The sequence below is a fragment of the Brachionichthys hirsutus genome, chromosome 1 (genome assembly GCF_040956055.1).
Source record: "Brachionichthys hirsutus isolate HB-005 chromosome 1, CSIRO-AGI_Bhir_v1, whole genome shotgun sequence".
In the NCBI taxonomy this organism is placed as follows: domain Eukaryota; kingdom Metazoa; phylum Chordata; class Actinopteri; order Lophiiformes; family Brachionichthyidae; genus Brachionichthys; species Brachionichthys hirsutus.
In genome coordinates, this window is record NC_090897.1 from 9,781,640 (window position 1) to 9,799,296 (window position 17,657).

The 17,657-nt window shown below is 43.3% G+C and overlaps 2 protein-coding genes across 2 annotated transcripts; one reads left to right on the top strand and one right to left on the bottom strand.

Annotated features, from left to right (window-relative positions):
- Window positions 1–1,053: 1,053 nt before the first annotated feature.
- On the top strand, window positions 1,054–9,035 carry ctr9 (CTR9 homolog, Paf1/RNA polymerase II complex component). The gene is made up of 23 exons (XM_068740052.1): window positions 1,054–1,098; window positions 2,403–2,501; window positions 2,600–2,839; window positions 2,946–3,063; window positions 3,143–3,232; window positions 3,492–3,748; window positions 3,837–3,944; window positions 4,039–4,275; window positions 4,444–4,662; window positions 4,779–4,962; window positions 5,043–5,131; window positions 5,220–5,405; window positions 5,888–5,975; window positions 6,056–6,204; window positions 6,286–6,402; window positions 6,486–6,631; window positions 6,728–6,799; window positions 7,220–7,355; window positions 7,475–7,627; window positions 7,714–7,865; window positions 7,937–8,033; window positions 8,129–8,241; window positions 8,318–9,035. Exons 1-23 carry the CDS (start codon window positions 1,054–1,056, stop codon window positions 8,712–8,714), a joined length of 3,492 nt encoding a protein of 1,163 aa, XP_068596153.1. The 3' UTR covers window positions 8,715–9,035.
- A 337-nt stretch (window positions 9,036–9,372) lies between these two features.
- On the bottom strand, window positions 9,373–15,666 carry eif4g2a (eukaryotic translation initiation factor 4, gamma 2a). The gene is made up of 20 exons (XM_068760377.1): window positions 15,561–15,666; window positions 15,399–15,455; window positions 14,895–15,020; window positions 14,163–14,265; window positions 13,958–14,083; window positions 13,794–13,860; window positions 13,557–13,708; window positions 13,341–13,451; window positions 13,079–13,261; window positions 12,850–12,988; window positions 12,580–12,746; window positions 12,383–12,490; window positions 12,144–12,248; window positions 11,959–12,054; window positions 11,664–11,879; window positions 11,322–11,580; window positions 11,021–11,225; window positions 10,732–10,940; window positions 10,521–10,642; window positions 9,373–10,356 (listed from the first exon to the last, which is right to left on the bottom strand). The coding sequence occupies exons 7-20, from the start codon at window positions 13,638–13,640 to the stop codon at window positions 10,291–10,293; spliced, it is 2,070 nt and encodes a 689-aa protein (XP_068616478.1). The 5' UTR covers window positions 13,641–13,708; window positions 13,794–13,860; window positions 13,958–14,083; window positions 14,163–14,265; window positions 14,895–15,020; window positions 15,399–15,455; window positions 15,561–15,666; the 3' UTR covers window positions 9,373–10,290.
- Window positions 15,667–17,657: the final 1,991 nt, after the last annotated feature.

Consider the following 17,657-nt stretch of genomic DNA (forward strand, 5'->3'; position numbering starts at 1 on the left):
GCAGAGGAAACTAATAAGAGGATAACATATTATGCATTTCCTTACTTTAATTATGAAGTAGGTTAGAAAATTCCATAGTTGATTGTTTGTCAAAAGCAGCGACACATGCAAGACATATTTTCAAGACTAAGCACAAATAGCTTAAATGCTGATACGAACTCTCCATGACTAAACTGTATAAGTATTATTTATACAGGGATGACAAAATTCCACTTGATATTGCACGAAATTATACTATAAGTTACAGTACATGTTTCATTTGTGTTAAGAGGAGAATAAGTCATAAATGAAATAAACAAGATTAATTCTTACTTCTCAGTGTGTCAGTTTCTCCTTAAAGGAAAGATGATTACGGCTTTTCAATGTAAAATTTGAAAAATTACATTTAAATGATTATTTATCTGCTCTTCCTCTGATTCACTGTGATGGAGGAACACGAAGTCTTCAAGATGCCTGTTTCCACTGCTTCACATCAAAACCAGCTGACGTCCCCTCAGACCCCGACCCCCACCCCCACCCCCACCCCCACTCCCACTCCACTCAGGATCCTGTCCTCTGAGCCTGAGGCACTAATTTAGAATAGATTTAAGCTTTAACACATCAAATGTCTGCAAGGATATTTCCCACATAACTTCAGTTTTGAATTCAGTAAATGTGCGGCAAAGAAATTATTCTAATCTGTTGTAAAATTTGCTATGAATTTGTGAACGGAAACAACGATTATGTCAATATTGTCTACCTTTGACGATGCCCTCAGATTTGCAAGTAAACAAATCAATACCGAATGTTATCATGTTTAGTAATCAATCAGTAAGATGTTATTATCTGAACTCTCATTCTGGTATCATAATTCTGATAATTTAAAAAATCAACATTTTCATATGACCCTACCTTTCGTACTACACAACGCAACCGGAACCTTTCCTGCATCCACATCCATCAGGCCGGACACAATTTCAGCTGCACCGTCCGTGTGTGTGTTTCCTACCGGATGCTGGATATTTTTATATTTGTTAAGATTTCTAGCCTCAAACAGATTTTCCTTCCGTTCAAATGTCTCGGGGCTCCATTGAAATCCCTTTACGGGACACAGATGAGGTAAAACCTGCCTGATATTAGTACATTTATTTTACTGTGAATGCTAAACTCCGTGTAGCTCTCTGTGCTTCTAGCTACGTATGCTAATTTGAGCTATCACACAGTTTTGCATAACGCAGCATTCTATTTAATGCAAAGAAACATCAAGTTTACAGAATATACTCTAAATTCCACTTGATATTTAAAGTTGCTAATTATTTTATTCTAACTAGCATTATTTGGGTATTTTATCATTGGCGCGCTTGAGTCGATTTGCTATCGGGTCATTTTTAATTTGCGAACTTGTTGACTTATCATCCGCATCTTATTATATCGAGTTTTACCTACAACGTTGTCAGTTATGTTATTATTGCTGCATCTCTATGCATTTATTCCACGTTAAGTGGTGTTCCGAGAGAGAGGGGGAGAGAAATCTGCACAACGTTGAACTCCAAGAAATCTTTATCCTATCTTTACAACAAAAGCATCTTGAGTCTGTTAATCACCTTCGGCCTTGTGTCAAAGAGAACAGGCTTCCCTTGATTTTAAAGAGATCGTGTTGTCGACATACGCTCAGCTGTAGTTGTTGATGCTTCATGTGGTTCATAATCTCTGGTGTAGTTAGGATACGATCCCTTATTTGTATAAAGGATGTGGGAAAAACTAACATTGCATCATTTTAGAATTAACAGAAATCAACATTATACAATGCAACTGTAGAACGTAAAAATGAGCACAATGTTGAATCAGTCGCTCTAAAGCATTGGCAACAAATATTGAATATTCTAAACTCCATTAGAGTAGAAAATACTGCAGCAATGGTATATTGACTGCTTTATAAAGATATGATGTACTGTACATTATTTGTTTGGATGTGTATTGCAATGTAGTATATATTTTTGCAACAGCTTAGTGTGTTGTAGTAAAATGAGTAGAAATATTCTAAACAGTAGAGCAAATGTGTTTTTGTATGTGTTAAATGTTTTTTTTCATTCTCTGTTTTGTGTGCAGGCTGTAAGTAAAAAAAGAAAACAATGTTGCATGCTTAGAACTACGTTTTAATCACTGGGGTATTTAGTATTCTGAAAATTATACTGATGTTTAAATTCAGGTGTGTGACAACCTTGTCTTATTGATTTTTTCATAACGTTGTTATTTACATTGATTAGCAGACTCACTCACCACTTCCTGATAGTTACAGAAATGTTACTGAGACACCACAACATAGATTGTAGTTTGAAACTGAGTGTTGGCACATTGATATGATCTAACATTCAAATGGTTTCTTCGATAAGCGTGAGCTTTTTTCTGACGATGATTTCTAGGTTATCGAGCTTGATTTCGACCAGCTGCCAGAAGGAGATGAGGTCATCAGTATCCTGAAGCAGGAACATACCCAGCTGCACATATGGATTGCTTTGGCGGTGAGGGAGTGGACCTACCACAGACTGTTTCATCGTTAGATTTGGCCCCTTTGCGCAATTGTGACTGATTTCATTCTGTCTTTTTTTTTTTTTTTTAGTTGGAATACTACAAGCAGGGCAAAACGGAAGATTTCGTCAAGCTATTAGAGGCGGCTCGTATCGATGGAAACCTGGACTACAGAGACCACGAGAAGGATCAGATGACCTGTCTCGACACATTGGCAGCTTACTATGTGCAGCAAGCGCGTAAAGAGAAAAACAAAGATGCCAAGAAGGAGCTCATCACGCAGGCCACGCTGCTCTATACCATGGCAGACAAGATCATTATGTATGATCAGGTAAGAGAAGAGTCTGTCAAAGCAGGAAATGATTTGATTGAAATGACTAAAAATCCATCTTGTTGACGATTAGGTTAAATACGTAACAAGTGTTTAACTCTCTCAGAACCATTTGTTGGGGAGAGCCTGTTTCTGCCTGCTGGAAGGAGACAAGATGGACCAGGCTGATGCTCAGTTCCACTTCGTTCTCAATCAGTCCACCAACAACATCCCTGCTCTGCTTGGCAAGATAAATATACAAATAAGAGAGTATTCTTCATCTCTTTGATTCACTGCAGTAATGACAGCATTTTTATTCACCAGGTAAGGCGTGCATCTCCTTCAATAAAAAGGATTACAGAGGCGCACTGGCATATTACAAAAAGGCTCTGCGTACAAACCCTGGCTGCCCAGGTAAACATCCTCGCTAGATCCTGTCTCACCACTGATGGAGTTTATCTAATGCAGAATATGAGTTGGAATGACATTTTCTTTCATTATGATATCACCATTTTAATGATATTGTTGTTTCTGCTCTCTATTTGAAGCCAGGAAATAACATTGATACTGTGATAAGTGAATATTTGCTGATATAATGGTCAGGCTCTGCCACTTACTACTTCTGGAGTTCGGGATTATTCCTAATCTCTTTTTGTGTTCTCTTTCTGTCTAGCCGAGGTGAGGCTGGGGATGGGCCATTGTTTCGTCAAGCTTAACAAACTGGAGAAGGCTCGTTTGGCTTTCGGCCGAGCCCTAGAGCTGAATTCAAAGTGTGTGGGAGCTCTTGTTGGTTTGGCCGTTTTGGAGCTCAACAACAAGGAGGCCGATTCCATTAAAAACGGCGTGCAGCTCCTGTCGCGGGCCTACACCATCGACCCCAGCAACCCCATGGTGCTCAACCACCTCGCCAACCACTTCTTCTTCAAAAAGGTAGTATGGCTGTCATCAGAGCAACGACGAGTCCAATCCAGAGTGACATTCGACTACTCACACCTGCTTGATTTACGCTGACTGTCAGGATTACAGTAAAGTGCAGCATCTGGCCCTCCATGCGTTCCATAACACAGAGGTTGAGGCCATGCAGGCTGAGAGCTGCTACCAGTTAGCTCGTTCATTTCATGTGCAGGTAAGATATTATTGTATTCTATTGTCCTGAAGAAGTGCAGATTGTTCATTGTGATATAAATGTCTGATATTTCTATTCCCCTTTCTCTCTTTAGGAGGACTATGATCAAGCCTTTCAGTATTATTATCAGGCCACCCAGTTTGCGTCGTCGACCTTTGTTTTGCCCTTCTTTGGCCTCGGCCAGATGTATGTGTATCGAAGGGACAAGGAGAACGCAGCACAGTGCTTTGAAAAGGTTCTGAAGGCTTACCCCAACAACTACGAAACGATGAAAATTCTGGGTTCGCTCTATGCAACATCTGACGATCAGGAAAAGAGAGACATTGCCAAAGTATGTAAACTCTGCAGATTATTAGATCACTAGCTTTGTCATTCCTATGTTGTATTGGTCTTGCCTTATTATCATGTGACAATGCTTTATATCTTAAACACATCTGGAATCATGTGCTGAATGATCTTTTTTTTTTGGTCGGTGACACATTTCATCTTCGTTCTCTAGGGTCATTTAAAAAAGGTGACGGAGCAGTACCCTGATGATGTGGAGGCATGGATTGAGCTGGCTCAGATCCTGGAGCAGACTGACATTCAGGGAGCGCTGTCAGCATACGGCACAGCCACTCGCATCCTGCAGGAGAAGGTGCAGGCCGACGTCCCCCCCGAGATCCTCAACAACCTGGGGGCTCTTCACTTCAGGCTGGGCAACCTTGGAGAGGCTAAAGTAGCTTGCAGGCTAATTCCAAACTATTATTTTCTATGATTGTGACTGGACTTTGTGTATTAAATATATAAATCTGTGGTATTTCAAGCATGGCGGTCATGTCTCCTCTCCCACAGAAATACTTTCTTGCATCTCTCGAGCGCGCCAAAGCTGAAGGAGAGCATGACGAGCATTACTACAATGCAATTTCTGTAACCACGTCTTACAATCTGGCCCGCCTCTACGAGGCGATGTGTGAATTCCACGAAGCTGAAAAACTCTACAAAAATATCCTGCGAGAACATCCCAACTATGTGGACTGTAAGTACGCAATATTAGACACGGTAAATGTATTACAGAGAAAATGTTTGTGCCGTGTTACAAATGTTCATTGTCTGCAGGTTATTTGCGTCTCGGAGCGATGGCACGTGACAAAGGAAATTTCTATGAAGCTTCTGATTGGTTCAAAGAGGCGCTGCAGATTAATCAGGTCACTTTTAGTAAATGAACAATAAAACAAAAATCGGATTCAAACTGTCTGCAGTTTCACCTGATCGCTTCTCTCCTGTCTGCTGCAGGATCACCCAGACGCCTGGTCCCTGATAGGGAACCTTCACCTGGCCAAACAGGAATGGGGACCTGGTCAGAAGAAGTTCGAGCGCATTCTGAAGCAGCCGTCCACACAGAATGACACCTACTCCATGCTGGCTTTGGGCAACGTGTGGCTGCAGACTCTGCACCAGCCCACCAGAGACAGAGAGAAGGTGTGTGCTGGTGATGTTTTCTTTACAACTGTAAATAAATGAGAAAACTAGAGCCATTTGTTGAAGACCGCTCTGGAATTGGTTGGTGTATGTGGCTAAAACCCTAAAAAAAAGACTTCGACCAGCAGCAACTTGTTGGATTTAAACATAAGAATGCAAGAATAAACTTTGATTTTTATCTCAGCTCTATTAAACAGTTGGGATTCTAGATAATAATAATTTTTGACTGTATTAAGTTGGACTTTTTCTGGAATTTGGGGTAAAGTCAGAATAGTTTTTCTCTACTGTAAACCAACATGGCTGAATAAAAATATTCAACTCGAGTAGAAGATATTCTGGAAAGAAACAACAGTCACGATTGAGGATGTTTCGGTCTGAAAAAGTCCAGTAGCATGAAGTCTTACGGGACTGTCGACCTGAAGCGGTGATCAGAGATGTCTTTTCGTTTTCTTCTCTTAAAACTCTCTTCTCTGCCTTGACAGGAAAAGAGACACCAGGATCGAGCGCTGGCGATATATAAACAAGTCCTGCGAAACGACCCCAAGAACCTCTACGCAGCCAACGGCATTGGTCCGTTGAGCCTTATTCCATTTCTTTTATTGTTCTTGTTTTATAGAGGAAAGCATTACAAATGAATGTTTTGTGACCAGGAGCCGTCCTGGCCCACAAGGGCTACTTCCGAGAGTCTCGCGACGTGTTTGCTCAGGTGAGGGAGGCCACAGCGGACATCAGCGACGTTTGGCTGAATCTGGCTCACATCTACGTAGAACAGAAGCAGTACATCAGCGCCGTGCAGATGGTGAGGGCCTCAAGATGTCATCGTCATCATCATCCGTGCGCTTTGAGCGATCAACAAAAAGCATGTTATTGTGTTCCACAGTATGAGAACTGTTTGAAGAAATTCTACAAGTACCAGAACACAGAGGTGCTGCTGTACCTCGCCAGAGCGCTCTTCAAGTGCGGGAAGCTCCAAGAGTGCAAACAGATGCTGCTGAAGGTGACGTGAAGAATAAGTTAGTCTTTCATTTCATGCCGTTTCATGAATTGGTGCGTGATTCTTCTTGGTGTGTTCCTAACCAGGCCCGTCACGTAGCTCCGAGCGACACGGTCCTGCTGTTCAATGTGGCCCTGGTGCTTCAGCGGCTGGCCACGCTGGTGCTGAAAGATGAGAAGAGCAACCTGAAGGCTGTTCTCAGTGCGGTCAAAGAGCTGGAACTGGCACACAGGTGGGCTCATCAGACTGAATTCATTGCTCCTCTTTCAGTCGGAGCCTCGGGATGTCCTTCGTCTCATGCATCAATCTCTCTTCTTCCTCCTCATAGATATTTCAGCTACCTCAGTAAGGCCGGAGACAAGATGAGGTTCGACCTCGCTCTCGCTGCTTCAGAGGCGAGGTCAGTCAGAATTTACTCTCATCACAGTTTCATATTGTCCGAAGGCTTTTCAGCTGAAATAATTTAGGACTCTGATAAGGTCTGGCAGGGAGGTTAGGTTTTCGCCTGGTTGCTTCTTTATCGGCAGGGAGATGTTTAAACCATGTAGCGGCATTTTGGAGGCTGTGGGCTGATGCCAAAGAGGGGCAGCATAATTACACGTGGTTTGATTTAACTCCAAATGAAGTTAAAGCTTCGGAGAAACGAGATTATTTTTGCCATAACTTCCTACTATGAATTAAATTGTATTGATCAGTGCTGTCTCTAATAGTACAAAATCCTGAAATCCAAAGATAATGATGGCGATTCTGTGTAATTATAAGGAGAGTGTGCTCATTTATGTAATACCACTGGGTCTTGGGGTGTGTTGTGGGGTTGCAGGCAGTGCTCTGACCTGCTGAGTCAGGCTCAGTATCACGTGGCAAGAGCCAGAAAGCAAGATGAGGAGGAGAAGGAGCTTCGCGCCAAACAAGAACAGGAGAGAGACGTGCTGCGTCAGCAGATTTTGAAAGAACAGGTACCTTTGGCCTTTCCTCGGTTTTTAGAAGGGTAAAACTAGCTGGTAGGAATCAGACCGCCATTATGAACTTCAGCGGAGTGCTTGTTGATAATAAATTTACATTCAAATCTCTTCAGGAAGAAAAGAGGACTAGAGTGGTGGAGGAGCAGAAGAAGCTCCTGGAGCAGAGAGCCTTGTATGTGGAGAAAACCAAGAACCTGCTCAGCTTCGCGGAGGGCTCGAAGGAAATGGCCAGAGAAAAGAAGAAGAGCGGAAGTGGAGGAGGCCGCGTGAGTTTTGACCCCGATGGTTAACGGGTCCCGAATTGTCCTGAATTCAGCCCGGGATAATGGACTTCTTCATTCCTGTCTTAAAGCGTAAGAAGGGAGCTGACATGGATGAGTTTGTCAACGATGACTCTGACGAGGACCTACCACTGAAGAAGAAGAGGAGGAAGAAGGGCGGGAGTGGCAGTGAGCTGGAGGAGGGTGAGGATGGAGAAAAGAAGTTACGCAAGAAGCGGAGGAGGTGAGTCTGCCAGGTTGTGGTTTATTTTGACTGCTGAACAAGATGCTCAGAACCAATGTCCCGCGTGTCAGATCCACTAAAGGAGGTGATGATGACAGCGATGATGAGGAAGGAGCAGCACAGCCCAGGAAGCAGCGTAAGCCCAAAGAACGCAGGAAGTTTGAAAAGGTCCTTAGTAATTTTTTGTTTATTTGTTCTCTTGTCATTGTTTATGTTTTTGAAACATTATTGAAACGTTTGTTTGGCATATTTTTTTGTCCTAGTCCCAGTCTGAGCGTCTACCACCATCTTTCAAAGGAAAGATCAAATCGAAGGCCATCATCTCTTCTTCTGATTCCTCCTCAGATGAGGATGGACTGAAAATAGCTGAAGACAGGTAAGACTAAAACGTTGGAGAGTGAATTTAGACTGGAGGAAGGTTTTGCGATCAGTTGATCTTTCTCCCGTTACAGACAGCAAAGAGACAGCGGGTCAGGATCTGAGGAGGACGGCGGCCACAGGAAGCGCATTGCTTCTGACAGCGAGTCCGATGGAGGCAGAAACCAGTCGGGCAGTGAGCCGGGCAGCCCTGTGCGTTCTGCGGGCTCAGATGATGACTCTGGCAGTGACCGTCAGAAGAAGAGGATGCGGCTGTGGCTGCAGTCCCCTTCGATGCAGTCGGATGAAGAGAGCAAGAGAAGTCGGTCGGGATCGGATGATGGGTCTCGGCCTGGTTCGCTGGTCGCAGCATCTGACGGTGGATCAGACAGAGCATCTGACCCGGGATCAGATAACGAGGGCTCTCCGCGTCGCTCAGACAACGCGTCTGAACCCGAAGGCTCCAATAACGAAGAGGAGGACAGTGATTAGATCTTCAAATCTTCCTCAGACTGCCTATTTGATAACGGATCGCTCCAAATCTGAATTTTTATTTTATGTTGATAGAGGAATTTTCTGTTCATACCATGTCTTGGATTTAGCCAATAGGTTTTTTTAAATAAATACCGGTAGATCACAATGTTATAATCCGCCCTTAGTGTCTTTTCACATATTTCGATGGATCAGATGCTATAAATTAAAAGGTGTATTGTATTTTCTGTCAGAGATGTCGTGACTCAAAAACATGCTTCGGCAAAATGTAAAGCAAGACAAGTCCTGCATTTAGTGACCCGACTAATGCCGGCAGCTTATGGGAGTCTTTTCTGTCCATCCTGACTTTAATGAAAGTAAAACATTTCATATTAGATGTGGGAGTCCGTCATTGTACCTATTTAAATAATGAACTTCATAGCAGCATCTCGAGACAATTTTGGGGAATTTTCTAACAACTTGAACAAATTACCTGTAACATGGTAGCTAGCATTTTTTTTTACATGTCAGCCTTTAGTCAGTTTCAGACTTGATTTTATAGCCACAAAATAATCCCAAGCTTACTTCATTCTTATGCTTTGATCATTTAAAACCAAGTGAAAGTTTAATACATGGAGAACGTATATTTACCTGACTATGAAAAAGACAAATCCCAAAATGAACAATTTCAGCTTTATTCAAGGTTCGTTTCTTTGTACACTCGACTTCTTACACTTCTACTGTCAAACAGGTCAAGTGTGTTCGCGCTTAATTTCATGAAGATAAAAAGACAATTTAAAAACTTGACAGACAAAAATCTCCACGCTTGAACAACTGTAGCACAGGTAACTAAGCTTTGGCTGTCTCATAGATAAAACCGAGACATTCAAGTACAGTCCGAGATACATTAGAGGTATATCCATATGAATTGATAAATTAATAAAAGGCCACAGAGATTCTTAACAGCACAAAGATTTGTACATAGAAAGCTCTCGACCCATTAAACTAAATGTTGAGAAACTAATCACGGCGCAAACGAACCACATCATTCGACATCAAACCCAGATCGCTATGCATTTTCAGACAGTTGGCACTTAAGCAAAATAAAATCACTCTAAATGCAGCAGTCTAAAACTGCAACTTAGGATTGTTTCAATAAATCAAAGTGAATCTTAATATTGCAACGACTCATGATGTTGAGCAAAGTGCATCTAAAAAACTGGTTAAAAATGCAGTCGAAACAAGAAAAGTTTGCAATTTGCAGATCTTCTCTGTAAACCCTTCTATTTGTGGCAGCACTTGGTGACTCCTACCAGGTGTGACGGGTGATAAACTGGGGCAGGTTTTGGTGCTGGGGCAGTTTCCTGCACAATAATGGTAGCTGAAAACAAAACAAAACCCAGATTGAAAATGTAAAAAACAAAACAAAACACTGGAGGACAAACAGAATTGAAAATCAAAAAGAAAAGCATAAATACAAGATTGATGAGATGCTGGCTTGATCGGGCAAAACACTTCATAGTGGAATGCATTGTAACAGTGGTTCTGAAAGATTCTTAAATGAGAGACTCCTCGAAACGCAGCTTTCTCCTGCTCTTTAGTAATCTTCATCCTCTGACTCCTCCTCTTCTGCAGTCTCCAGCCAGGTCAGCCACTGGTTCACCTGCACAGTGAGCACAACGTATTCATTAAACTCTAGGACTCACCAGCTCATACTTACAACCCTGATCAGAACTAGCAGGCTGCTGTGCATGTAAATACAGAAAGTTCCTGTCAGGAATAAAAAACAAATTAAGAAAATAAATATTGTAATAAATATGTAACTACCTGAAATAATGCTTTGCCCTTCCCAGGATACTCTTGGTTAACGTCTTCTTTCCATGAAAGGAAGGCTTCTTCTTCGATGATTTCCATGTCATACCAGTTCACAAAGTAACGGAGCAGCATGCCTGAAAACAGGAGGCGACTGGTGAGCTTCTGCACCGATGTTTAATAACTCTGGAGCTGCTGCACTGGACCAGCCACCGTATTTAAATACCTTTGGGGAAACCGTTGGCATTGCAGTGGACCTGCAAGGCATACAATGCGCTGACTTGCAGTTTAATGTGATCATGCAGGAACTTCTGCATCACTGGCTTGAAAGACAGCAGAAGTTGCTTCTCCTCATCCACCTGCTCCTTGCTGGGAGCTGCTAGCTGCTCCTCACCACCACCAGGGTTGGCCTCATAAGCCACATACTGCAGGAAACTAGCAGACAAGCCCCACTATGAATATCAAGCTAACACAAGTCTTGTGGGGTAAACTGGAATTCACTTTCACTACTATACCTGGTTATGAGGATATTGACAAAGCCATTGTCGGTGTGGAGTTTGGGGGAGATGTTTTCTTTGATCCACTTATAGATGGACTGTGGAGAAGGATCCACTTGTATCTGTTTCAGCAGCTCCTTTTCCAGCTTCATGAGCGGGAACAAAAAGCTGAGCCCTTTGTCCTCCAGAATCTCCAGCATCCGGTCTTTGTTCTGGTCAATTTCTACATTGAATAATAAAAACAAAAACCCACCAATGGTAACAACAGACTGGGCATGCAATAACTGAATGAACCTGGTCAGAGTGGGTGTGGTCGTACCAGGGAGCATCTTCTGCATGTTAATCTTGCTCTGCTGGAACAGGTCAGCCAGCCACTCGCGGTCCTTCAGTTTGACCATCTGCTGCAGGCAGAGCAGGAACAGAGGGAAATGTGCACCGTTCTCAAAGTGATGGGCCAAGTCGTCGATGGTGACCAGATCAGCAACGATGGCCCGAGCTGCAAACCGGGCCAGGTAGGACTTAACCAGTGGGATCTCTTCCTCGATCTTGGGGCACTGATCCAGAACACTCAAAAAGGCCTAGCAAAGAAAAATCAAATGGTTTCTGCAAAGTCTTCTCAGTCAAATAATAAGAAGGCGAATTAAAAGTTATAACAGCTGACCTGCATTAGGTTTTCACTAGTGACAATTCCCTCGGTACAGAGCGCGTGAATCAGGACACTGGCGTGTTCCTTGTCCTCGTTAGAACGATCGAGGGAATAGACCAAAATCTTGGTCAGCATTTCACACAAAAAGTGTTTTGGGGCCTTCATGTCCTTCACCGTAGTCACTGCCCCATCAATGTTCTTGTTGTTCAGGTAATCTGCCACCACGGTCTCCTATCAAGGGAGAGATCGTCACACCCAGTCTGCTCCACACGGCCCGTTTGTGCTGGAGGGAAGCCCAGCGCGAACTTACGGTCATCTTCTGCAGCTCTTCTTTTGTAGGAGGAGCTTTCTTAGTGGACTTGGCAGGTTTTTCCTGAATTGGAGGAGGATTGCTTTTCAAACCAAGCTATGGATCATTAAAAGAGAAATTGTATGTTAAATCTGGCATTGTAAAATTATTTCAAGAGATCTGTGCAAAGTGCAAACAAACGCTACCTGTCCCAAAGAGGAACCCTGGGCAGGAATCAGAGTCATCTGTGGCTGCAGCTTCTGAGCTTGTTTTTTGTTCAAGATGAAGGACTGAGCCGGTCTCAGACTGATCTAGAGGACAGAAGGCAAGTTTGCAACGATCACACAGCTGTAAGGAGACTAGACGACACGCACGCAAAAAAAAGAGATGCAAAACCAACAAAACCAAGCCAAAAACTTCAGTTTCTCGGTGCAAGCAGGTTTACCTCATCAACGTTGACCTTCCCTTTCTTGCAGAAGCGTGGAGCCACATCCTTAGACTGCATCGGCACAGAGAGACTCTGTTTATGGCTGAAAACCGGTGAGCCGTGGCCCTGCGGAGATGATTTTAGACATTTAATGAGGAATGACCCCGCCTGGATTCGCCTCTACGAAGCCGAACACAACCACACTGCAGATGTACCTGGTTTGGTTTTATAAATGGTTTGCTTCCCGTTTCAAATGGAGGTTGGTGTGAGCTGTTGCCATTTGCAATATGACCGTTGTTGTAGTGAGGGTGCGCGCGATGGCGTCCCATGGTAGGGGAATAGTGATCCTGAATGACTCCCGGACCCGTGCCGATACCACTTCCTACCAGGAACAATGCAAATACATTAAAACACCGACATTCAGTCCTTGTTAAATGGGGCAAAACAGTCGTGTCAGATGCCCCTTTGGGACGGCTGCGACGTACCAGGCATTTGTCCAAACATATCAGCCAGTCCACCAATCATTTCCCTGTCAAACTTGATCCTTGTTGGGAGGAAGGAGTTTTCCATGAAGTAGTCATTCCTCATTCCGTCATGTGGATGTGGAATAAAAACACCCGAATCCTAAAAGAAAAAAAACAGCCGGACGGTCAGCAAACAGACAACGATGCTCTGGACCTGCCCTTCAATGCACCTGGAACCCGATGGACTGACCTTTGCGGCATCATGGCGGACCTGGCTGATCGTTTTGGGTCCGTTGTCGAAGAGGGCTTTGCGAGGTGTCCAGTTATTGGCTCGCAGCTCCACCGTATTCTGCAGCAGGAAACGGATCCTTGCCGGCAGCTCCTTGTTGGTTGTCAAGGACCGCATGCGGCCAAAGTACTGATCCATCAAAGACTGGAACCAGAATATACTTGTTAGCAACGGGAAGAAAGGCGACGCGAAGGCACTGAAATGGTTATTTTCGCACTCTTACCCGAGCCTTGTCATAGTCAAGTTTAGGCCCGACCGTTCTCATTATCTGACAGAGGCATTCCAAATCTTCACCCATATCCGCAAGTTGGACTTTCTTCTTCTTATCCAAAAGCTTAAAAGACATCAAACAATCAGTACAATACTCCCCAACCCCCCACAGCTGTTGCAGCAAGTTAGCAAACATGGCTAAGGATTACAACCAATCACCAGCTCTCACCGTTTTGATGCACTTATGGAGGATAGACTCATGGATGAGGTTAAGTTTGCCGAGTTCCCCAATGAATTTGATGTTGCCCAGCATCTTGAGCTTTGCAATGACACGCTGCTCCTCTTCATCAGATGTGAGTGGGCCATCATGTTTGTCATAAACTACAGAGGGGGGGGGGGGGAGATTAAGGCAATATATAAATGGAAGTTATGACAAATGAATTTTACTTCCATGTATCATACAAACCTTCCACATTCTTGGCACGGTTCTCAAACTCATCCTGAAGCTTGGAAATCAGAAGCCTTCGGAAAGTCTATCAAACAAATTAAATTAAATTGTTAAAAACACACTTACAAAGAATATAACGATGAGAGTCTATATTGTTGTGTGAGGTATAAAAATATACTTACATTACTGTGTTTTTGCGCTTGATTTTCTGACGCGTCTTCAAAGTTTGGCGTGTCGTCTGCCAAGCGTAGACATAGTTGAGCGTATAACTGGCTGTACTTGGGCTCCTCAAGGGCTTTGTCAACAATCTTAATTAAAACAAGTAGAAAATAATGAAGGAAAACTTCCCCGTCACAGGCTGACATATTCTTCCAATTTGACACCTACCAACAAGATGATTCCTTTTAGGACAAGTTTTGAATCTAATCCCACGTTGAGGAGCTCCAGGCACAGTTTGTCAAACTTCTCAGGAGTCAGCTTATTAAGTATGCTAATAAAAGAGAGGGAGGACAAGAGGTTAAAAAAATAAAGCAACTCATTTGCCCTAGAAAATACACCTTTTAGGGGGACAGAAATGGAGATAGTCATCACGACTCTCTCCGGATCAACCCCCCCTCCACCCCCTTTTTTGTCCACCTACGTTGCACATATGAAGTGTCTTTGTAACTTATTGTAATTTATGTAATCTATTGTCATTCATTGTTCTGCATCAGTGGTGTAATTTATTTTAGATTTATTGTTAGTTTGCATCGGTGGTGTAAAATCATTTTATTTTTCTAATGTTACTTTGCATCAATGGAGTTATCGAATATTGGTTTTATTTTTATGTTTTATTTTTATTTGTATTGTTAATTGTGGATGATTTATGTACTAAGGACTTTCAACGGAAACAAGACCTCAAGGGCTTTTTTGAAATGCTCCTCTTAGACAGGATATTTGACTGTACTTGTACTGTAATACATGCTACTGTTTGACTGTACTTGTGCTCTAACATTCTATCTAATAAATATATTCATCATCATCATCATCATCATCATATCTTACAACTGAGGAAACAAAGCAAACATTTTACAGGACCCGTGTAACTCGAGTAAACAGGAATGCGAAGGCTACACTTACCCTCTCACTCTCCTGAAGATTTCATCCTTCGGTCCTTTCTCGCTGTAGGAGATAGCGTCTCGTTTAGTGCTTCGAGAAGGTGCCCATCTCTGAACGGCAGAACCTGGGGCTTTGCCCAGGAACTCGCTGTGACAAGTACAAAACAAAGCTCACGTTGTAATAACATCGTCAGATTCACAGCGCAGAAGCTCAATTCAATCTCCACGTAGGATAAAGCCAACTGGACTTCCAGGAAAAGCTTCAAGATGATTCTGCTCTCATCCAAGAAGCTTCTTTGCTTCTGAACGGCTGGCGGGGAGTTCCGAATATTTAATTTAGTGGAAGACGTGGATATCGAGTCATAATGAGAGGCGCTTAAAGCCAGTCATTCAGGCTCTACCTATCGGGGGTCTACAAACGGGAGTATGCGATGTGGGATGTGACATTAGGACCCTCCCCCCCCCCCTCCCCCTCCAGTAATTCTTGATCAAAGACAATTATAATGCACATTATAAAAAGCATCACCTGTTGCAGGCAGTCTTGGGATAGTGCTGAGGTGCACCCCCACTTCCTCCCCCCACACTAAGATACAAAAAAAAAAAGGTTTTAACTTAACAAAACGAGGAGTGAGACTAAACCAGTCAGAGAGCTGCAGATTTCCTTTTGAACAGGTGAAGGGTTTCCTACCTGAAACGAGAAGGACCCCCTGGTGCAACGACACTCTCCACTTTGGCGGCTTGGCAAAGAATATCTGAAAAGAATGAGGTTCTAGGAGGATGGAAGGAAAGAAAAAAACGACCTGGAAAGTAGAAACAGACACACGATGAGAAACGATCCGGCAGCGAGTCGTCATAAACAGCCCACAGAAAGGATCTCTGGCACGGGGCGAGCACGCAGGGGGATGGGGGCTAGCTTCGTTTGTATAACGCTTTCCGCCTAAACAAGCGGGTGACAGAGCAGAGCGCCGGCATGCTCGGCATTCAGCGTGTGCTAACCTAACCTAGCTTCACCCAGCCCCTCTGGGAAGGCCGAACAAGTCCGAACTGCGTTTAGCCTCGGTGGCCAGTAGCGACGTTAGCTTGTTAGCGTCCACGACGATCCAAATGGCGGAGGGCAGCGGTACAGCCGGGGCTGCGCAAGATGTCGATAGTAGCACAATGGCATGGGAATGCTGCGGAAAGTTTGGCTCAAGCTTATTTTTGGACACGGCATACCGTTTCGGTAACAACATAAACGCACCCGGGATGATTTCGTCATGTTTTTTGTTACCGAACGCCGCCCTCGGAAAACCCAACTGGGGCGCTAGCTAGCGTGTGCTATCACGGAAAGACCCAGATCCAGTTAGATGTTTTCACTATAATCAAATTTAGGTTTTTGTTTACGATGTATTTCCATATTTAGTCGTTCTACTTTAAACTATGCGATTGAATAGATGATTTTTTTGGGGAGGGGGGGGGGGGGGGACAGGACAAAAAAAAGTAAACGACGTATATAATCTTAGGACGATTGCTGTATTTTCAATATAGTTACTTTAAACGAATATGCGTTTAAAAAGTCTTGAAGGTTAATGAAGAGCACAATGCGATCAGCTGACTGAGCGAGGTCTTTGTTCAGACACCGGATGTCCACGCACAGGACGCCTCTGTGGGCTTTTATTGGTAGGCCACCGGTTAGCTAAAAGCTAACGAGCCGCGAATCAGTCTCGAAAAATCAATACAGGTTTTCCAACCCGTAAAATGTGTGAGCCCCATCGCTTACGAACGACTATACCCATCGAACAACTAAAGAGAACGCCAAAAAATAATCCGAACGCAAACTGCCAACCAAACCAGTTAGCTAACATTAGCCAGGCAAGAAAAGCACGGAAAATAATCCTACCTTTAAAAAAAGGACCGTCAATGCTGTAGACGTCTCGTCGACAACAAGAAAAAAATTAGTAAATCAAAAAAAAAAAAGAAAAGAAAAGAAAAGCGAAAAGCCTTGTTAAAACCTTGATAACATGGCGACGCTTAGCCAAGCGACCGTCTTATCCGAAGGAAGAACGCTGACTGCTCGCCTGCGGCGTGAGGAAACCGGTTTTTGTGAGGAAGACGTCAGGATCCCACCCTGTCGACGTCACGCGGCGTAAAGCCCGCGTGCGCGTTACTCAATCAGCCGTCAGGACAAGATGTCCGGTATCCCAGCCAGAGGCGGCCGGCCACGGAAGATTGGCTCGTGTTGTCTGGAAAGTTGAAGTTAAAAAGTTAAAATGAGAAAACGTATCGAGGACGAGATTTGCGTCAAGTTAAATGTACGATGTTCTGAGTTTGGAGACCAAATTCAAACTTTATTGAACACTGTTTACCTTCGCAATCTCTAATTCCGTTCTTATAAACATGCCAAAATTATCATCCGGTGAATCAAGACGTGTGTCTCATAATTTACATTTTCATGTGTTTAGTTTAATATGATCATGATATTTTCTCTGTGATTTATTATAGAGGCAATTTACTTTACTTCATATCTCATAGTTTTAAATTAAAATACATTTGAAATAAAATCTGTAGGCTGTTGTCTCTAGATTTTAAATAGTCACATTTTTATTTCTACCTTTTCCAGCTTTCGTTGTTTTTCCTTTTCCTAGAGGAAATGGCTTTCCATTGAAAGGAGGCCTACGGCAATGCATAACATACCTGACTGGAATTCACACTCACCATGCAGTGAAACTGCATTGATTCTTTGTTAGACTGGATTATTTTGCCCTTCAGGTTTTTCTACACATAGCCAATAGGTGACTTTAGTCAA